Source organism: Penicillium angulare, assembly GCF_028827245.1.
Source record: "Penicillium angulare strain IBT 27051 chromosome Unknown utg000005l_segment0_segment0, whole genome shotgun sequence".
In the NCBI taxonomy this organism is placed as follows: domain Eukaryota; kingdom Fungi; phylum Ascomycota; class Eurotiomycetes; order Eurotiales; family Aspergillaceae; genus Penicillium; species Penicillium angulare.
This window is the reverse complement of record NW_026623164.1, coordinates 2875690-2897176: the sequence shown is the minus strand read 5'-3', so window position 1 is coordinate 2897176 and position 21487 is coordinate 2875690. Positions and strand designations below refer to the sequence as shown.

The following is a 21487-nucleotide window of genomic DNA, read 5'->3' as shown; positions in this document are numbered from 1 at the left end:
AGGACTGTTGTGCTTTCATCATATACTTCTGCGGACGCTTTCCCTCCAGTCATCTTCATGATGTGTGTATAAGGCACCATAATGGGCGGAGCTGGCGGAAACCTTCAAATATTGGCGTGTATGGTGAGCCTGCGATTCTGTTTCAAATTGAATCTCTACCATTTTGTCCTATCTCAAAACAACGGAGAAGTCGGTAGCTTGTGAAGTTTGAGGAAGGAAAATGTTTCTTGGGACTCCGTCTCAACTTCTCCAACCCCTAATACCTGTTCTGAAGATTATATGAAAGTACTAGTAGTTCGAACAGTAGCATTGCGTCGGAAGAAACATATGGCTGCCACTGCTACTTGAATACCACCGTTGTTGTCGGGGATAGAAAAATATTGTTTCTTGGATTTGGTCGAAGGGTGGTCGGGGTTCTGGAATCATGATCTGGGAACGTGAGTTTCTTCTGAAGAAACCGCTCGAATTCGGACACGATTTAAGTTGAAGACCCAAGAAATGGAAATGAGCTCATTCCCAAGGTCGCTCCGGTATTAAATGAGCTCTAAAACTTCATAAAATGTGATACTACGTATTCACGTAGTTTCAATTTTCATGGCTGCGACTTGAAAATTTTCTGATTCTAGAGTAGTCAGCCAGATGCTCAGAGATTGAATATTCTCTGCCAATGATAGCTCAAAATCAACGTCCATCTCATCCATCCATTGTCCTACTGTAATTGGCGTCGAAATATAAAGCATAAAATGCTCATATTTCTGCAGCTTAAGAACGTATTTCAACCACATCCCCGAACATTAGATAGAGGTCTTGCCCGTCGCTGGCCAATCGCTCAATCAGGTACTCTTGCTGCCTGGGCCTCTTATAGGTCGATAAGGCGTACCAGTGGGTCTTTATGTGTATATAACTGATAGTATATATCCTGCGTTTTTTCCAGTATCAACGTTCATCAAGAATAGAAATGAAATGGAACAGAGAGTTTATTCCAGAGCCTAACGCCGGGTCTCCGTCAGACCTTTCCGTCAAAAAATTCCTAAATGTCCCGACTCGGCTCTGGAAAGAAAAACAACTAAGATGCCCTCTCATCGTCAAACTGAGAGCAGTTTTTCGCTCCCAAACTCTTGGCGGGCCTGAACAATCCAACCGCGCCAATCATTATATCTGAGTTGAAATAGAAAAGTGAGGTAATATTTGTTGTTTCTCGACATCTAGTAGTAACTAGCATTCTCCGCGTCACTTTTCAGGTAGGCCGTTGATTGATAGCCGGGAATGAGAATTGTATACCTGAAAATGCTATGCGTTGAGATATATTGAACGATAAAGACATCATCAACTACAAATTTGCCTCAATTTGGTGGGATTTAGATTTAGTCCCGGTTACGAATAGTGGGGTTGATGATGAGAGGAAAGCCAGGTATCAATTTAGTAAACAGTAGCAAGGGCTTGACCAATCAAACAGTCTTAGAAAAAGCAATGAAAGGAGTTATTGCGAAGGCCGAGAAAAGCCAAAAAGAAAAAAAAAGCGGACCACATAAAATAGACCGGGTTGATTGAGAATCACATTTGTCCCAAAGTTGCCACCCAAAGCAGCGATAGATCTGGAGGGAAACAAGCTCGGGAAGAGCCGGAAAAAAACCTCGCATAAATTCCGATTCGATCTATTAGGATGTTAGCAAATGATATTCAATCTAAGCAAAGTCAGAGACAGGGGAAATATCGAAACGTAGGTAGTCGGTGCCATCTACATCGTCACGAAACAGCTCGATATCACGTGATCCCCCTCGGTGTAAGCTACAATTGTAATGTATCCCGCTAATCTACCGATCCTGGTGCCCAGAGCCATACAAAACTCACGCGGTGACCCCTCGGCCTCAGCGGTCCAAGTGGTCCAACCCAGGTCAAACTTATCCAGGTAATTAAAGTGTTACGATTACCAACATTAGTAACAAGAATATGTTTCAGCGGGGTTGTGCCATGGGCTGTCTGGTAGAGTTCATTGACGATGGGGCGTACATGGGGGAATGAGCCATCCTCTGGACGGTAGACATAATCGATAACAACAATGCCGTCTTTGGTTGACATATGAACATGCCCTCCGGACGCATCACGAGCATCACGAGACTGAACAGTCCAGGTGTTACGAGGCGTGTTAGGTACCTGCTGGTCTGGGAGCATCGAAGTAATCCAATCGTCTAGGTGAGTTAGAAAGTTACTAGTACTCGTCTGGTGGTCGATAGTTGCCACCCGCGTTAACTGCGGCCAAGTCAAACAATCCTGTGCAAGACGTGATATAGGGCAATTAATTCCAATGAATCTAATCCACAAGGACATTTCCAAACCTCGATCATAAAGAACCCGATCCTCATAGGCCGGCTCAAGATTATAACCAAAGGTATCGGCGGAACTAATTGTAAGATCACCAGAAAAACTACCACTATACCTGGAGGAATCCCCTCCGAACTGGAAGAATTTTCTTCTAGAATTCGCCATATGCTGCGAAAGCCTAGAGGTCAAACTAAAAGTATTCGGCCACCCTTTGAAAAGCTGCGAGGGGAAGTCCAGGGTGGTATTTGTAATGTTCTCAAATAAGGTCCGAATCACACGTGAACCATTGATCCATCCATGCCGAATAGAATCACGCGAGAAAGCATAAGCGGAAGCGCAAGCAGACGCCACAGTAACGGGACTGAGGAAGATACCCCCAACAAGCATGACGATCGAGACGACGAGTCCGAGGAACCCCCATAGGATCAATCGGATACATACCCCCAGAGTCGACTTGAGCCCACCGGACTCGAAGGGATTTTCCATTTTTGTCATAGTGAATGCGTGAAGATGATTTAATCGAACGAAAATGGGTGATGAGAGAAAAGAAAAACATATCGGATAGGCTCGAGGTGCTCTTATATAGATATCCAAGTTACTGCCATCGTGATATAACCAATACTGTAGAACCAATACTGTCTTTGATAGTCTTTCCTCGAAAGGTATACTACCTTAGACGTTTCCAGCCAGGCTCGCTCTTTATTCGAAGTCTTTGGTTCTTTAATCTATTTCGGGGGCTCTCTTTCAATCAAGGATGCAATTGAGTGGAGACTTGACTCAGATGAACAATTTTGCTCCCATTTAGAACGCAAACTCTTCGTGAAAGGGGAATCCGAATTTACACGGTAGCTGTTCTGTCAAAGATTTTAGATTTACCCATAAAGAAATGATTTATTTCACTGTAACGTTATAGACTGCAAGTAGTCCTTTTAGTAACATAAAGTTTTTTTCCATAATTACATTCCTGGGCTTGATTATACGAACCATACTACATGGTTTCCTTCTGTATTTGCTTTGTTAAATTCTAATATGCTCATTCAAGTTCTAATAATGAACTTAACCTTGTAATCAATTCTCCACTGTTATACTGGAGTGAAGTTGAGCCCCCATCGGATCGTCACGCACGATAAGAATTCGATTGAAAGGAACCGAATCTTATCAATGATCTCACTCGAAAAAGTGGGGGCCCATTCTAGCCAATAACCATACGGCAGCGAGTGACGACAGCTCAAAGAATTCAAAGCGTTGAATTGATGGCTTAAGGTGGCCTCGGTCTTACACAAATCTTAGATGTTTTCATTCCTGTATCCGTTCAATAAAGGAGCGCATGTCCCCTCTTTGTTGCACGGCGCGCTCCGCTGCCGTCGGATATGCAATAAAGAGTTCAAAGCGTAGGCAGGAGCGTGAGGTAGGCTTGGTAGTAATTGGTTTAATTCCTTGAAATTCATCATAATTCGCCTGGTACTCATATATTCTGCTAACTTAGGGCCACGACTTACTGAACTTCTTTGCCAAACGGATATATTCCTTTTATCACTGATGATTACTACCGAGGAAGCTTTGTCTAGGTACGATATTTGACTCCAAGGATTTGAACAGAATCGTCATTCGAGATTGAGGGTGGCGTAGCCTCATTCATCGACGGCTTGCGTGGGGCATGACTTGGAAGGGTAAGCTAAATAGAACTGCCAAGCGGCCAGGTTCAGAGCGGGAAGGCGAATAAAGAGAGTGAATAGGTCAGTTGGTAAGGGAGGTCCACGGGTGATAGTTCCTCATTGTCCAGGAATATAGTATACCAGGGCCCAACTTGAAGAAGAATAGTGCCAAGAAGTGAAGCCAAATAACCTTGGAAATTTGCACTTTGACAGAATAGATTTAAACGGCTACGTAATAGAGTACCATCTCTCGCCCGGAGAATACCAATGTAGTAACCTTATTGGCTCAAGTGCTGACGATGTTCAAGAGATGATTCCACGAGCCAGGGGACTCCTAAAGGTCAACTGTGACTCTTCTCTTCGACCTCGCGATTACGTTAAAATTCAAGTTTCAGTTTCTAAATATTCATGAAATATATATTCAAGTTTCCAAGGTTGAGTCAATCCGATCTAACATGTGCCTAACAAACGACTCAGAGTTCCATTTCAAGGCTTTGACCGTTTACCCCTCAGCCCGATATTGGATTGACAGCCTTGAAAGGTCGGCAGCCTGAGTTAATTTATTCACAGCTACTAGTATCCACGATATGTACTAGCCGTGTACTTGAACGTGAGTCTGCATTGCCGTCCAACTTAGTGTTCCTGGCACGGCTACTCCTCTGTACTCCACAGAATGGAGTAAATTCATGATGGGTGTGGGGTATTGTGCGATGTCAGTGCCCAGGCTATCATGTTGGTAAACCGATTCCTGTTTCGGACTGATGGCCAAGTGCCGTGGATGACAGAAGAAAGAGAGTTTGGAACTGCGTCAGTGACACTCTAGCGTGAGACAATTTCGTTGAAGTTCCCAGTTTGGGTGACAGAGTCTAGGCCATGAAACATTCCACCAGTCCAGATATCAATTTTTGTTGACCCAAGGTTCCCGTTCTCATCATATTTTTCATTCAATAACTTTCAGCATATTAGTTTTGTGAAGGTGTTACTGTAACAAAGAAGAATGACATTAAGGAGGATTCTAGTTTGATTTGGAACTCATGCCCGTTGACGGCTTGGGGATTGGAGCGACTCTGGAGTACATTTGGGGTACAAAGTATGGAGTACATGCAGTATAGTTACATGCATATCGATGCATATGATTGTCGGCGCATGTAGCCAAAAAAGAATGCTGATCACATTTAAATCTCTCAACTTGAAAGTCGGAGAAATTGCGAGAACAAAGCGATTGGATAATCACCGATACGACAGGTAGCCTCGTATGATTTAGGAAGGCGCTTGAGATTCAGGGCCCACCGAGCCCCTTTTCACAATTTTGAATGAAATTTGCAGTGGCCTGATTTCAACAGAAATTTTCCAAGCCTGTTCACCGCAGATCGCGGAAGGGGCTTGGGCAGAGTGGGTCTCCTTGAAAATTGAGATTTTGGTTCCGTTATAGCTCTGCCCACTTTAGGGCGATCCCGTGTTTTCGGGATGCCGAGTGAAGATTTTTCAGTGCCGAGTTTCTCAGTGAGTGTGTATGGGAAAGCGGTCGCAAAACAGATCTTTACATAATTCATGTGTATAAAAGACATGTCCGAGTGAAAAATATCTATAAATCAGACATCCGACATTGGGTCTGGCCTATGCATGTGTATCTCTGCACCTTATCCTAAACGGCATCGATCCCGAGTCGGACTCGGGACAGCAGACTCGGTGTGCCGATTGGGCTAGAGTGGGGCCTATGAAAAGCTCAACGGATCGGAAGTCTCTGCGCGGGAGTCGACCGAAGGTGGTTTTTTCACTTCGGTGAGTGGGGCTGGCCGTGTTGAACCACACCGAACTACACATCTGTGCTGCGGTGCTCTTATCAGCCCGCCAGGAATGAAGTTGGGACTCTTAGGCGTCTCACCGGAGCAAGATATAACTTCGACCGATTCCCAAGGTTATATAGAATTTATTTGACCTTAAGTCCAACTTTAATACTGGTATGAGAAGAAAAACGTTGTCTATATGTTGATCTGTTTTGATCTTGTGGTGATCGTCGTTATCTGAGACCGGGCCTATCTCCAGCGCCGAAGAATCTAATTGACCCACTCGGATAACCGTACTTGAGACTTTTTTCTCTCTAAACAATTTAAAAATGAAATAAAATGAATATTTTTCAACGCGACCTTGTTCCAGTCTCGGGCATTTGGCGGGCATTTATTCCTGCAGGAGCCTGTAGGAACCTGTAAATGAGAAAGAAGATAGATAATGCGAAGTAGAAAGCAGAGTCAACGAAAGTTACTAGGTTGAGGCCTGGTTCGTATACACAGTATACAGAATAGGCTCTGTTAAAGTTGTCGCTATAGTTTCCTTAATTCATTCATGACGCGCATCTATTTTTCTAAAATTTTACTTTTACTTTTACTTTTACTTTTATTTTCATTACCATTATAAATAATTAATGGCTGTAAATTAAACAAATTTTTTTTCATGTCGCTTTGTGTTGTCATCGATCGCAGCCGACCCTAACTTAAGTGGTTCAGACCACGGATTTTATCCGTTGTTCGGCCAGGCACCACAATCTCATTCGCCATGCTCGAGACCCAGTTACTGGTTTTCGTAGTTTTCTAGAAGGGTGGCAAAGACCAACTAATGGAAACTCGGCTATTGTGGTGAAATGACATGCCAAACGCTCGCACCCTAGATTGGGTGTGGATTGGCATGCGGTCTCAGACATTTGCGGTATTCAGGAATTGTAAACATAATTGAATTCAACGAGAATGTAAAGTAAATACTGAACTCGAACTTTCTAAAATTAAATTGTTATTAAAATAACAATAATGATTGTTTGCTATGTTCAATCTTGCTAATGTATGCAGCCGTACAGCCGCGACTTCCGTTTTCGTGTTGTTTCCCCGTTTGCATCCCTCCTCACGTGGTCAATCCCGCCCTGAATACCTGCGCTACTCCACCTTCTCCACCCCAAGAAACCCTCCAAACAGTATGGAGTTATGCTGCCCATGGAGTCATGAAATTTCCTCCGCCCCATCCCGGCTACCAAACGTGGGACGCGAGATCCGGGCCCCCATCTGGTCTTGCCATGGTACCCCAAGGGGGAAAAGCCGAGTCTCCGTTCAAGGAATTGTATTTATTTGTTAACCTTCCCCCCCCCCTTCCTACTCTGCTGGATTCTTTTCTTTTTTCTTTCCCCATCCCCCTCACAGGTTTTCCCAACCCTCTTCCAGTAATATCATATACCTGGATAGGTCTTTTTTCACAATGGGCATTGGCAACATGATGTCGAAGCTCAAGCCCTCAGCCGAGGCCAAGGAGTCTTCTCAGTTCTCTTCGCAGGCTGCTACTCCTGCTCGCGCCGACTCCACTGTCGAGAAGAATGACATGATCATTGATGACAGCCCTGTCAAGTACTTGACATGGCGCTCGTTTATCTTGGGTCTATGTGTCTCCATGGGTGGTTTCATTTTCGGTTACTCGACTGGTAAGGTTTCACAATCTTGATCAATTGATCATCTAGCAGGGATATCCTACGGTTCTAACTCCATATTCAGGTCAAATCTCGGGTTTCACCTCTATGACCGACTTCAAGCAGCGCTTTGCTGAATACAACGGTAGCGAGTACGAATTCAGCAACGTTCGCAATGGTCTCATTGTTGGTCTGGTAAGTTTCTCTTGTTTGCTGCAGTTCATGTTGTACCACATGTCATTATGAACAAGGATCTAATATTTTATCTTTTTGTTGCAGCTGTCTATCGGAACTATGATCGGTGCCCTCATCGCCGCTCCCATTGCTGACCGCATTGGCCGCAAGCTCTCTATCTCCTTCTGGGCTCTTATCAACATGGTCGGTATCATCGTGCAGATTGCCGCTACCGACAAGTGGTACCAGGTTGCTATGGGTCGTTGGGTCATGGGTCTGGGTGTTGGTGCCCTCTCCAGCGTTGTCCCCATGTACCAGTCCGAGTCCGCTCCTCGCCAGGTCCGTGGTGCCATGGTCAGCGCTTTCCAGCTGTTCGTTGCCTTCGGTATCTTTATCTCCTACATCGTAAACTTCGGTACCTCCCGCATGACCCACTCCACTGGTTCATGGCGCATCACCATGGGTATTGGTTTCGCCTGGCCTCTGATTCTCGGTGTTGGTACCCTTTTCCTACCCGAGTCTCCCCGTTTCGCTTACCGTCACGGCCGTGTCGATGAGGCCCGCCAGGTTATGGCTAAGCTCTACGGTGTTCCCACCAACCACCGCGTTGTTGCTCAGGAGATGGCCGATATGAAGCAGAAGCTCGATGAGGAGACCGCCGCTGGTGTTGCTCCATGGCACGAGATTCTCACTGGTCCCCGCATGTTCCACCGTACCATGCTTGGTATTGCTCTGCAGTCTCTGCAGCAGCTGACTGGTGCTAACTTCATCTTCTACTACGGTACCTCCATCTTCGCTGGTGTTGGTCTCAGCAACTCCTACGTTACTTCCATCATCCTGGGTGCCGTCAACTTCGGTATGACCCTTCCTGGTCTGTACATCGTCGAGCACTATGGTCGCCGTAACTGTCTTATGATTGGTGCCGCCTGGATGTTCATCTGCTTCATGATCTGGGCTTCCGTCGGTCACGAGGTCCTCCACGCCGACCCCGGTAACCACTCCGCTGGTGTCGTCATGATCGTCTTCACCTGTTTCTTCATCGTCGGTTTCGCTACCACTTGGGGTCCCATCGTTTGGGCCATCTGTGGTGAGATGTACCCCTTCCGCTACCGTGCTACCTGCATGGGTGTCGCCACCGCTGCCAACTGGACCTGGAACTTCCTCATCTCTTTCTTCACCCCCTTCATCTCCAGCTCTATCGACTACAGCTACGGATACGTTTTCGCTGCTTGCTGTTTCGCCGCTATTCTCGTTGTCTTCTTCTTCGTCAACGAGACCCAGGGTCGCACTCTTGAGGAGGTCGACACCATGTACGTCCTGCACGTCAAGCCCTGGAAGTCCGCTAGCTGGGTTGCCCCTGAGGGTATCATTGCCGATCTCCACGCTCCTCATGGCCCTAAGCCTGCTGAGGGTGGCGTCGGCGAGCACCAGCATCACGATGCTGCTGCTGAGATCTCCGAGGAGCAGCAGTAAACCTGCTACTTCATCAAATTGGAGAGTAATAATTTCACTTCAAAAGAAGCCACTACACAAAAAAGGCTTGATCATGTATTCTAGTTAATGATGTTTAATCGTGTGTGCATACTGAAGAAAGAGAGACTCATGTTGCTACGGCGCTTCGCAAAAAGACGAAGGCGAGTTTATCTCTAGTCAAATGAAATGGCATTGAACCATAACCGTGTTTCCATTTTGTAAAAAACAATTTCAACGTAAGTAACAAAAATAATAAACAAAAAGTCCTACCCAAGTAGTATATGGAGTGGACTGTAAACACTAAAAGCCCCCCCCCCCCCCCCAACTCACTCTATTTAGTTCTGATTCCCATACTCCAATCCAGCCTCCTTCCTAGCAGCCCCATACACACCCGCAATATCGCCCTTCTCTCCCATCTCCTCCTTAACAACACTCAACAGATGATCAGTAACCTCAACATTCCTCATCCGCTGTCCACCCTCTTTAGCCAAATTAGACGCATGTCGTAAATCCTTCCTGGCCAGATCAACTGCAAACAAAGGCTCATCCCTCGTATAATAATCACCCGTCACCATGCGATTCGCATACTTCGCAAACGGTCCCGGCGCAAACATCTCAATCCACTCCTTCAACGGCTCAACGCCCAACCCCGTAGTCTCAGCCGCAGTCATAGCCTCAGCAAGCACACCAACAGTATTAAGAATAAATGTATTCCCAATGACCTTCATTGTCGTAGCTTTTCCAACATCAATATCAGCACCAGTACCAGAAGACAAATCAATTGTCTTTGATGCAGTGACGCCCTCATAGAAAGGTCGCGCTTTAGCAATGGCATCTTGTTTTCCAGCTGGAACGATGATAAGCATTCCTGCATCTGCCATGTTTGGGGCTCCGAACACGGGGCTTGCGACGAATGATGCGCCAACGGCGTTGAAGGCTTTTCCAGTGGCGCGGGATGTATCTGGGTGCACGGTTGAACAGTCGACGAATGTCTTGGTGGCAAAGTTGATGTTTGGTATTGAGAGGATGCTGGAGATTACGCTTTCTAGTGCCTTGTCGTCGCCTAGGCAGGTGAAGACGATATCCGCGTTGGAGATTGCTTCGGGGATTGTAGTGGCCACTTTAACGGATGGGTTATTTAAGGATTCTGCGTGGGTTGTTGCGCGGCTAGTGGTGCGGTTGTAAAGCGTCAGAGAGGCTTGGGGGCCTTTCTTAGCGACGTTGGCGCTCATGCCCTGGTTTTTGTTAGTGATTGTTCAGAGCTTGTGTGGGGTGTTTGAGTAACTTACTCGGCCGATGTTGCCGAGGCCGATCCAGGTAACGTGTAGTCCGGACATGGTTGTAGTTTTCAATCAATTGAGGTACTGATAATTGTAGATGGTGGAAATGGGTTGAAAGGATTGGAGTTGGGATTGACTTTATATGATGAAATCGGACCTTCGGACGTGGAGCAGCGTGGGGTAAATGGGGAAGAGTGGAACGGGGGTTAGTTCTTAACCGGCTCTGAAGTTGAAGACAATCAAGACAATGAGATGGAGGAACAATGAGAACAGAATGCGGGAAAAGAAGGAGTCTTTTATATTCGTTTATTTCTATTAGCTTGAAGAGTCATAGCCTTGTCATTTATGGAGTTAGTACGTAATTTCTACTGATCGTGAAGAATTTACTATGCAAGATCCGATCGTGACTACGAGCCGCACGGCCCGGTCGTACCGCACGCATCGGGTCCCGATTATGTCCGATGTTTACCTGTTGAACCACATTCCACACTAATTTGATGAAATTGAATTCAACTGACTGAGTCACAGAAAACTAGTTTAATTACAGCTTTGCTTTCTCGTTCTCAATAATCCTAACATCCTGGAACGGCAGACCGAGATACTGCCACATAAACGCGAACCTAATATCATTCAATGTTAACAATCATGCTAACAAAAATGGAGAAGACCCGTCGCACATACCGATCACTTCCAAAGAAAGGCTCTTCCAGTCCTTCCTTATTCCGAACCCAAAACCAAGGCGCCCCATACGCACCAAGATCAAGTGCTTTCTGCGTGCTGTCCGTAAGCGCCTGCTTATACTCCGGACTCGACGCCGCAGCTAGAATCTTCTCAATGTCTTCCTTTGAGAACCCATGGGTTTGCAGAAGCTCAGCCATTTTATCTGGCTTGCTGATATCAATGTTCTTATGATACATCCATTCTGACAGTGAGAGAAATGCAGTCTCGTATTTTTCACGCGGGAAATTGTTCTTGATATAGATCATGCATCGTTGGGGCTTTTAATGTAAGTATTTCGATGTGTATTTGATTGGGAATTCTCACTTACCATAATAGATAGGATAGGGAAGAAGTCCGGTGTCTTTATCGGTGCAACACCGAAGTATTTAGTTGCGCGTTGTCCATCATATTTCCCATATGCGGCCTTGGCTGGTAATGTCCATGGTGGTTTATTTCCTGTCATATTTATTTTGAGTATTCTACTCATCTCTTAAATATGATATGAAAGGAACTTAAACATACCAGAGCCAACGTTGACGCCTCCTAAGAAGATAGGATGGAATCTGATAAGATAAATGTTAACACAGACACGGACCAAGGGGCCCCAGCTCACCACTCACTCAACCTCTACGCCATGGGATTCTAGTGCCTTGCGATTGCGGCGCAGGTAAACCAGTGCGTAGTATGAATATGGCGAGACTAATATTGGTATTAGCTTTGCGCGATTGCGATGTTCCTATGCGGGGCAGGAATGCATGTTAAGGGGCTGGGGTAGCGTGACCATACCGCAATCAATATACGCGTCTATTTTGCTTGTCATTGTGGCGTCAATTGGGGTTTCCTCAAGCTGGAGACGATTGTGTGATCATATACGTGTTGTTCAAGAGGTTTCTCATATAGCTCGCGACTGCGCCTAGCCCGAGGTGGAGGTGGGCCGAGGTTGTGTGGGGCTGATGAGTGATCAGGAAATTCGGGAGTGTAACAAGTGCAACGGAACAACAGCGAAATATTGTACCTTATTTATTTGATTATTCATGTTGAAATTCAAGATCAGAATAAACACCGAGTTTGAGGTAGTTATTTTAGAGTGATTTTTGTTAGTTATTGTTGGATAATCCCATTCGACCAAAAAGCCTACCTAGTTAGTAAGTTTGGATCGTTACTGTCAGTTATTACGATGTAGACACTTGATGCACAAGAGAGGCGACAGCACGGACTACAAAAAGTACAGGAATGCCAATGGAATAGAATGTATATTAATTATTAAAATATATGAACTTTTGTGGTCAGCGTATCAGTGCTAGCGATGAGTGCTGATAGCTGATTGCCGGGTATTGACTAAATCCAAATCATAAGGGTTCTCTTCATATTGCGTCGCAGTGGCAGTACGATGCAATGACGGGCCAGAATGGCGAGACATTCGCGATGCTCGAGATGCACGACGTCCGATACTGATACGCGAAGGAACAGTTGACAGACTGTCGCTATCACTCATCTCGCCAGAGACAACTGCCTGGAGGACAGGCTTCTCTGTTTCAATCGCAGCAGGCTCCTGTCGAGTCTCTGCTTGGTTCTTCTCAGCCAGCCGGCGCATAAATGCATCCGCCTCAGCAGCGTAGGTGCACCGTTGGCGGATCTGAGCTCCGTATTTGTAGAAGATAAACGGAAAGGGAACACAGAGGAGAGATAAGAATGCGGGAATGGAGGAGGCCCAGTGGATTCCGAGATTTTGATACATGTATGTTGTGAAGAGCGGGAAGGCCATGCCGAATAGGGATCGAAGGGCGGAGTTTGCGGCTAGGACTGAGGCGGCAAAGATCGTGTACGAGTCGATGAGGTAATTGAACACACTGAGGAATACGAGAACCATGCCGAATCCGAATGGGGCTCCCGCGGCAATAGACACCATCCAGTGGATGCTGGGTGAGTTTGTCCAGGCGAACCAGAATAATCCGATCGGCAGCGCGATACCTCCGACCATGCTAGGGGGTAGTCGGACCTCTGGGGCAAGACGATCGGTAGTTTGGCTGCATTTTTTGGCGTATCGAAAATTTTCTGGGAATGTATACGCGACGGCGATGATCATGCCGACCAGAATACCTAAGAAGGCAAGGCCACCGATGCCTTCACTCCAGCCCCGGACTTCCTGGAATACAATCGGGTAGGCGGCGAAGAGCATGTAGAGAGTGCCGTAGATAATCGACATATAAATGGAAAGTAGAAGGACGATTGGCTCACGGAAAAGTAAGATCCAGGGACGTGATAGGGCAGTCTTGAGCGTTTTGCTCATTGGGATAGGCCCACGCTCGATATCAAGCTTGCTCCGGTACACTTGGCCAGTCATCTCAGATAACTTCGCGGCTCTCCGACGGAGGAGAACAGGCGCGTATGTCTCTGGGAGAAGAAAGATGATACAGAGCCATAGCGCACCAGAGAAGGCAGCGAGGAAGCCCTCAACCCATCGCCACCCAGCTCCAGTAGCAAGAAAGCCTCCAATGATAGGACCAATTGTCGGACCCAAGAACGGAGCGGCAGCAAAGAAACTGATCGCGATTCCACGCTGCGAGGCAGGAAACATATCTGCAATTGTACCTCCTGCATTACCGAATGGTGAAGAGCCAAAGCATCCTGCCAAGAACCGGAGAATGATCAAGGTTTGAATATTTTTCGAACCTGCCGCGCCGGCGTTGAACGCAGTCAAGAAAGCAAAGCTGATAGTGAAGATATGACGACGACCAAATATTTCACTCAGAGGCGCCCAAATGAGAGGCCCGATGGCGAAGCCGAGAACAAAGAGTGACACTCCGAGGATAACGACTTCTTCAGCTACACCGAATTGCTCGATGATTTGGCTCATTCCACCTGAGTAGGCGGATGACACTAACGCGACAGCTAAAGTGACGAATGATACCAGGATTGTGACGGACCATTTCTTGACGGTGCTAAAGTTCATTGGATTGCGGGGATCGCGTGGTATCCAGACGACAGCGTAAGGATCATCTTCGGTGCCGGAACCAGCGTATGGGTATCGAGCTACTTCATCAGTGATAACTTTTTGGTCGAAGACGAGACGCCAAAATGGGATTTTGGATGGAAGCGAAATGCCCGCATCTCCAGTATTGGGAGCTGCCATTCTTTGAAAATCTGAACAGGGCCCTCTAGATCTACTGTGGTTCTGTAGATGGGTCTGTCACAGCTTCCAGAAGTAATTTCGATGCAGATCAGCCTGTTATAGGATCAACAGGGCGTAATGTCAAAAGTCAAAAATAACCATTGCCACCTAAAAAAAAACGAAGAATGTGTACATAATGTAGCAGTCGATGGTCCACCTTCATAGCCGGAACCTCGGTAACTTCCTAGACAAGTCAATGCTTTGCCAGGTATATCTGGGAAGCCGGTGATATGATTGGTTTGATTATGAATCCTCCCGAGGTCGGAAAAGTCGGCAATGTAGAAGAGTGGAGCATAGACAGAAATTTCAGTGGAGCCGTCCGGGATTTCGTTCTTGCCTGCAGCAGCATTGTGATGAATAAATCGGGTACGGCTGATACTGTAGTTGATTTATTCGTTAGTCAGAAATTCATTATTTTCTTTACTCTATATTTGGTTATAATTTTTGACACTCTTACCTAGTGGCTCTCCAAAAGCTTGCATTTTCAACAACAGGATATCAACACCGGCACTGTAGATGGTGAGATTATCGACTTTTGCCTTTTACTTTCATTTTGTTCTTCAATCACTCACGAGGGAAAATAAAATAATTGTATAAGGCGATCCAGATGAATATACATGTACAGGCTTTCACACAATAATATACCGCAATCCAATTAGACCTGATAGAGGATCGCAAATCATTGCCTTGAAATACCTCAGTAAGCGTATTTTATTTGGTTGTGAGGGGACCTTTTATTCAACCATCCATAATAAAGTCGCATAAGGACGCACGTAAATGAAACAAGAAGAAGCAGTGCCGCGTTCGTCCAGTGTCCGGTTGGAAATCCTCGCGCCTGCTGATCGGACTTGTAAATCCAGACACCGACGATTTGACCGGGTGCTCCGAAGGAGATATTCAATGCAATGGCTAGTCCAATCTCAGCCGACGAGTGTAGATTGGAAGACAACCAACCCAAGAGAGGAGGGATACATGAGAATGCCCCCGAAGCCGCGACTATCAAACATCCGTATCGAGACTAATGAGAGGAACTATTAGTATTCATTTATTGATTTACAATAATGGTATTCAAGGAAGTATTTACGCGGTAATCATCTGCAGGGAGAACTGCCGAAGCCAGGAAACCCATGGCACCAATGAAGGAGAATACTGCGGAGTGAAGACTGCGACTGTATGTCATTGTTGTTAGCATTATCACTGAGTGCAAGATTTGCGAGGAGGAATGGAGAAGGAATCTTACGCGTTAAAGTGGTCTGCAGACCAAGAAACTGCGAGAGTTACCACGTACGCCACGGCATACGGTGGAACGGTCATTAATTGGGCTTTGAGGTTTTCGTATCCTAGACCAGCTGTAATTGTCGGGGTGAAAAGTGACAGGCTAGAGAATGGGGTGGAAATTCCAAAGTAAATCTTAATATTGGTTAGCTGTAACTGGAATCGTTCGATTTGGAGACTTCAAAGGTTCAACCAGATGCCCATACCAGATAATGTGCATAAAGTCGCCACTCGGTCAAGACAGCTTTAGCATCGCTCCAGGTCATTGACCTTCTTTCGCGATCGCTTCCCTCCGCGCCAAGTCTCTGTTTTGCCAACGCCTTTTCCTCAGAGTTAAGGAAATTGCATGTCTCCGGATAGTCCGGGAGAATGAACCAAACAAGGATTGCAGATGCACAAGACGGAGCTCCCTCAATGATGAAGAGCCATCTCCAGGCGGAGAGACCACTTGCACCGTTCATGAATCCCACTCCGTATGCAATAGCTCCTCCAAATGCGCCAGCCAAAGTGGCGGAAGCCAATATAAGAGCGACTCTCAATGATCGCTCTGAGACTTTGTACCAGAAAGTGAGATAATATACCAGACCTGGGAATAGACCGGCTTCAATTACTCCTAGGAGGAAGCGTACACCCGCCACCTGACCAAAGTTTTGTGTACCTCCAAGGCCCATGGTGATCGCTCCCCATGAGAACATAAGGAAGGCAATCCAGCGCTGGAATTTCCAAATCAGATTAACAGTCGATGGCAGATATTAGTTCGTAGAGGATTCTTACACTTGGCTTCAATCTCTTTAGCAAGTAGTTTGAAGGGACTTCAAAAACTGCATAGGCAATCAAAAAGACCATCAGAGCGATTCTGGATTTTATTAGCTTTGAGATGCAATTTCTTCCGGCACTAATAGTAAATCCACTCACATATACTGGTGGTCTGTCATGTTCGTTTCCTGAAGCAAGTCGTTGCCCGTGTCCGCGTTGAGAGTTTTTGCATTTCCTTTTTTGACCAAGTCAGCCAATCGAATATACCATAATGTTCAAGTAGGTGAATGACTCGACGAGTCTCAGTATTTTGAACCATACACACCAATATTTGAACGATCCAGGTAGCAGAGTAGATATATCCCAGCTGACAAAGGCAGTATCCGGAGGTCTTGCTTGTGAATGAGGCGACTTTCTTCGTAGGAGTCGACTTGAATTTCGGAATGAATATGTTCACCCTACCATGCTTGTTAGCCATTAGGTATTTCCTACAGCAGGTGCATGTAATCTTGGAATACATACCTGATTTGTTATTCCCATCTCCAACCCTTCTACCGTACCTGTCGTAAAGTCCTTTTCATCCTGCATTTCGGGGGATTTGGCCATGTTACAAGGATGAAAAAGGAGAAGTGTGGAGAAGAAAGTCCGGGGAAAGAGGGCTCCAAGCTCTGTACATGTAGATATTTTGAATTCCTTCATTTCCCCAACATCTCCCCCAGAACTCCACAATTCTTAGTTGTGGGTCCGGAGTCGGAGCCCGTCTCCGATCGAAGGAGTGGTAGTCTGTCACAGGATCGGGGAGGATTTCCTTCGATCGGACCCCTCGTCCGCACTCCACACCTCCCATTCTCCTCAGCAAAGGCAGAGATCAGACCCGAATAATTATGCAAGCTTGCGATCGGTGCCGTAAAAGGAAATCTAGATGTGACAGGCTAAAACCATCCTGTCGCTTATGCAGCAAGGCTGGCGCTGTCTGCGTGTATACCGACAGAACTAAGGAACCAACTGTCCGACGCGATGTCGTTGAGAAACTGGAATATCGATTGCGCCAAACAGAGGAACATAATCGATTGTTGACGGCGAGATTGGAGACACTCACATCTAACGCCCCCGATGTCAATAACTCACCACCTGCAAATGAGGGGCGAAATGAAATTTCTGATGAGGTGTCGTTTCTTTCCCTTAATGCTGGGGGTCAACGGCAGTATCTTGGATCTACAAGCGGGCTCCTTCTTGCAGATCTGCTCAAGTCCGCCATCGAAACTGATAAGTCTTCCAGTAGAACACTGCGAGCCCAGAATCTGAGACCCATACCGGTATCTGCGAAATCGCCTGCATCAATACAACGCTCAACATTGATTAACGAAGGACCGTCATATCCTCCAGAGAGCTTGGCTCGTGATCTTCACGACGCCTTTTTCAAACACGATCATATATGCTATCCAATTATCTCTGAGGATCTGGCAAAGACGAACCTGAGTCGAATATATGCGGATCCATCTATATTGGAAAACAAGCCCTACGAGTCGTTCGTCTTTTATATGATTGTGGCGATTTCCACATCACATGTTCAAAAGCTTCACTGGCAATCACTACCAGAAGCGGAGATGTACCAGGCCAAAGGTATCTCAAAACTGGGTGATATTTTATCTCTTGGAGGCCTAGAGGCCCTACAGGCGATTCTACTTCTTTGCCAGTACTGGTTAACAAGCTCCACCCAAGAAACATCTGCAAGTTTGTGGCATATGGTTGGGGTGGCAGCACGCATGTGTTTTGAGATGGGCCTCCATCGAGAACAAGGGTATGGGTATCGAGAAAATTTCGACGTTGCACAGCAATCGATCTCTGCAATAAGTCGAAGGTGCTTTTGGTGTCTATTGGCTATGGACCGGTAAGTTGACTTCACGTAATAAAGCGATATTGGAGACTAATTTTGACATTCTTTGGCTTCAGCGTGCTTAGTATTACACTAGGCCGACCACTGGCGATCAATATAGAAGACGTAAATCTTGCTCTTCCTGACTGCGAAGCTGCGCAGTTCCCGAGTCTCACAGAACGAAGCGAGATGATATCGACCGAAAATCGACAACGGATCGCTGCCTTTGTTCATATAACTCGATACCGAATTATTTGTGGCAAAATTATGACATCCTTGCACCAAGGTTGCCATGATATTGATGAAGCCTTAGCATTGAACATACAGGCGGATCTTTTCAATGAGCTGGAACGATGGCGACTTCAAACGCCCTCATTGAAACTCAACCCATGTACTGGATTATCCACTATATCTTGGTCTTCCAGCTTCTTAACCCCACAGTGGTACGAGCTGCTGTATCATAACGCTCTTCTCATGTTATATCGGCCATCTCCAGCTCTTCCGTTGAACTCGTCCCGGGCAAGCGTCGTGTTGCCGATCATATATTCTTCTGCGAAGCAGTCAATTGACTATTATTCACATCTTCATGGACTCTCGAGAATGAATTATACCTGGATCACCTTGCATAGTGTCTTCATGGCCGGTCTTTCCTTTCTCTATGCCGCTGGACGGCACTTTCGCTCCAGGAAGAATCATCGACAAGCCTTCGACCTACCGATTTTAGGATCAGATCCATCAATTTTGGAAATTGTCAACATTTCCCGTTCATGCTCCAATGTCCTGGTTGCTGTTTCGGAACGTGGAAATATACCTCGTCAATGCCATCACGTCTTTGATCGGTTAGGTGACGCTGTTTTGAAGGATGCGGTGGATTATCACACTTCACACGAAAGGGCAGCTGGCCCACAACCAATTGCACCCTCTCCTGTACCTCGCCATTCTCTGAGCCCTAACATGGAATATCCAGCAATCCAAGCCACGGATTATACAATGAATAATGTCCCTTCCGGTGGATGGCCTCTGCAGAACGCAGAGGCATCCTCACTTCTTGCTGTTGACGATGCTTTTCGGGGTTGTTTCGATGATTTACAGCATTTTAACGAGTCTGCATTTGGCGAAGATCCCATAGGACAGCTGTTGCATGATTGGATGGGACAGATAGATGGCATACCGGAACATTGAAATAAGAGAATGACGAGACAATGATTCAACACAACATCCAAATATATCGAAGTCTTATAAAAATGGGCTTGGTCTTCACTTCTGGGGAACTAATGAACCCATTGCATTTCACTAACTTAAATATATAGTTATAGTACATTATACATAATTGCGAATAGCTTCCAAAACAAAGAGAGAGAGAAATTTCAAATACGTCCCCTGTCCAAGAATTGAACTGGAATAGGAACCACCCTGCTTCTGAGGTATTCTCCGATCCCTTTGCCCAGACCATCAATTCTGCTAGAGCTTGCGATCCCTCCGTCCAAAAAGTCCATCACGCGGAAATGAACGGCCAGAATGTTTGGAAACTCACATCTTTCTACCCGCCTTTTGTCACTGTTTTCCCTCCCTATCCAGTCGTCCGCGAACAGAGCTTTCAGCTGAGAAATTGTCAAAAAAGACTGCAACCACGGGTATTCATCCTTGTTTCGGACAAAGAAACCGATGTTAGAGTTGTCAGCTTTGTCTCCCGACCGTGCGTGAACAATACTACCCAGCGGAGCCATACTTGTAGGACCAAACTTGGCCAGTTTCACTGGGTTTGAAGTCTCATATGAACCACGGATGATAGGGTACTCGGCGGTCAAAGCAGGAGGACCGATACTAATTTTCTCTGTAATTGCTTTCCGCATAATATGAGTTTCCTGTCGCAGAGTTGTCATGGAGATGGTGACGGGGAAGATCTCCATAAATGGCTTGGGATCCATAGTTCTGAAATCGAGGTTCATGTGGTATCCTGGGTAGCTCTGCATTCTCAATGCGTATATTGGGATTTTGAACTTGTCAGCGGAGATATCCTCCAGCCGTTTGGCCTGGGCGAAGACGCGCAGAAATACTGTACCTGCCTGTTGACTTCGAGGATCAGTTGCACTGGATCCGTATAAGTCGATGGCAAGTTTGCTGAAACGATGGCCCCGGAAGACATGTAGAAGCTGTTTGCGCATCATCTCTACCTTCGCATCGACATCTAGTCCGTTAATGTAGAATGTGGCTTCGGCCTGATATCCACCCTTGGCAGCCACCATAGCTTTAGTTGTTGATGGTGGAGGCGATCCTGTAATTCCCTGGACTTGTACTCGGTTTGGAGCAATCTGGTCGATCTTTACATTGTGAAGATTGGCAACCACATCTGGGTTCAGGTACTGTTCACCTTGAAGCTCGTACAAAAATTGCGCGATCGTGTTGTGCTGTGTCACAGCTCCAGCATGCTCTTCTGGCTTTGTGATAATACACATTCCGTCTGTGTTGATTTCTGCCACGGGAAACGCGAGATCCACCAGATGAGGAAGCAATGATTTGAATCCGGAGAAATTTGCCCCTGTCACATAGGGTCCACATTCTATAAGATCTAGGAGCTTATTAGAGGGCCATATGTCTATCGGCTTGGCTTGGTAGGCAACTCACGTCCGGCAACCAGAGCACCCGCAAGTGAATCCCACTCATCTTTGGCCCAGTTATACCACCACGCTGCAGCGCCAATAACGGGAGAGGCATCTGTCACTCTTCCACAGACCACTATGTCTGCTTCAGCTTTAAGCGCTTCCACGATGCCCCAAGCTCCTGTGTAAGCTACTCCGCAATGTGGTTCCAAATGCCACTCCTTGAGCGCCCATTCGGAATGGTCAAGATGCCGGAGATTTTCCCGCTGAGCGGGGTCTTTTATGAGGGTTGAAATATCATCACCGAGAACCATGGCAACCACCACATCTTTGTGACCTCCATTATGACACATCTCCTGTATCTTGGCTGCCAGTGTTTCCGTATTCAATGCTCCTGCATCAGTGACAACTTTGATCCCTTTCTCCACAATCGTGTCGATCGACTCAGTGAGTTGTGCCAAGAAGCCAGGCTCATAGCCCAGAGAAGAATCCTGATCTTTAGCTATTGAGTTCCAGGCAATATTCATTTCCGAAAGCCAATCTCCAACGATCACATCCACGTTGCCATCCTGTGCCATTCGCCTCATGGCGTGTGGGCTGTCACCCGTTGCACCGGAAACATTTCCAACACGAATCGGGCGCTTAGACAGCATTTTTGCCGGGATTATGGTTTTTGAGAACCTTTGAAAGGGAATAAATAATAGTAAAAAGAAACGAGGATGTGATTACTAGCTTCTGT

At 46.3% G+C, this 21487-nt stretch overlaps 8 protein-coding genes across 8 annotated transcripts; 2 read left to right on the top strand and 6 right to left on the bottom strand.

Annotated features, from left to right (window-relative positions):
- Positions 1-1685: 1685 nt before the first annotated feature.
- On the bottom strand, positions 1686-2808 carry N7478_008418 (uncharacterized protein; the record flags this gene model as incomplete). The annotated part of the gene is made up of 3 exons (XM_056924632.1): positions 1686-1738; positions 1932-2189; positions 2337-2808. The coding sequence occupies 3 exons, from the start codon at positions 2806-2808 to the stop codon at positions 1686-1688; spliced, it is 783 nt and encodes a 260-aa protein (XP_056777358.1).
- A 4409-nt stretch (positions 2809-7217) lies between these two features.
- N7478_008417 (sugar porter family MFS transporter) lies at positions 7218-9069 on the top strand (the record flags this gene model as incomplete). Its single annotated transcript, XM_056924631.1, has 3 exons — positions 7218-7437; positions 7508-7617; positions 7702-9069. 3 exons carry the CDS (start codon positions 7218-7220, stop codon positions 9067-9069), a joined length of 1698 nt encoding a protein of 565 aa, XP_056777357.1.
- Positions 9070-9404: 335 nt separating this feature from the next.
- N7478_008416 (NAD(P)-dependent oxidoreductase) lies at positions 9405-10406 on the bottom strand (the record flags this gene model as incomplete). The annotated part of the gene is made up of 2 exons (XM_056924630.1): positions 9405-10304; positions 10359-10406. The coding sequence occupies 2 exons, from the start codon at positions 10404-10406 to the stop codon at positions 9405-9407; spliced, it is 948 nt and encodes a 315-aa protein (XP_056777356.1).
- A 484-nt stretch (positions 10407-10890) lies between these two features.
- Positions 10891-11889, bottom strand: N7478_008415 (putative DSBA family oxidoreductase; the record flags this gene model as incomplete). The annotated part of the gene is made up of 6 exons (XM_056924629.1): positions 10891-10969; positions 11031-11347; positions 11398-11525; positions 11592-11632; positions 11690-11768; positions 11856-11889. The coding sequence occupies 6 exons, from the start codon at positions 11887-11889 to the stop codon at positions 10891-10893; spliced, it is 678 nt and encodes a 225-aa protein (XP_056777355.1).
- Positions 11890-12369: 480 nt separating this feature from the next.
- N7478_008414 (MFS transporter) lies at positions 12370-14202 on the bottom strand (the record flags this gene model as incomplete). Its single annotated transcript, XM_056924628.1, has 1 exon — positions 12370-14202. The coding sequence occupies one exon, from the start codon at positions 14200-14202 to the stop codon at positions 12370-12372; it is 1833 nt and encodes a 610-aa protein (XP_056777354.1).
- Positions 14203-14938: 736 nt separating this feature from the next.
- Positions 14939-16878, bottom strand: N7478_008413 (uncharacterized protein; the record flags this gene model as incomplete). The annotated part of the gene is made up of 6 exons (XM_056924627.1): positions 14939-15259; positions 15326-15410; positions 15530-15651; positions 15723-16229; positions 16598-16702; positions 16795-16878. 6 exons carry the CDS (start codon positions 16876-16878, stop codon positions 14939-14941), a joined length of 1224 nt encoding a protein of 407 aa, XP_056777353.1.
- Positions 16879-17156: 278 nt separating this feature from the next.
- Positions 17157-19330, top strand: N7478_008412 (uncharacterized protein; the record flags this gene model as incomplete). The annotated part of the gene is made up of 2 exons (XM_056924626.1): positions 17157-18163; positions 18226-19330. The coding sequence occupies 2 exons, from the start codon at positions 17157-17159 to the stop codon at positions 19328-19330; spliced, it is 2112 nt and encodes a 703-aa protein (XP_056777352.1).
- A 185-nt stretch (positions 19331-19515) lies between these two features.
- Positions 19516-21401, bottom strand: N7478_008411 (acyclic terpene utilization AtuA family protein; the record flags this gene model as incomplete). Its single annotated transcript, XM_056924625.1, has 2 exons — positions 19516-20717; positions 20774-21401. The coding sequence occupies 2 exons, from the start codon at positions 21399-21401 to the stop codon at positions 19516-19518; spliced, it is 1830 nt and encodes a 609-aa protein (XP_056777351.1).
- Between the last annotated feature and the right edge of the window lie 86 nt (positions 21402-21487).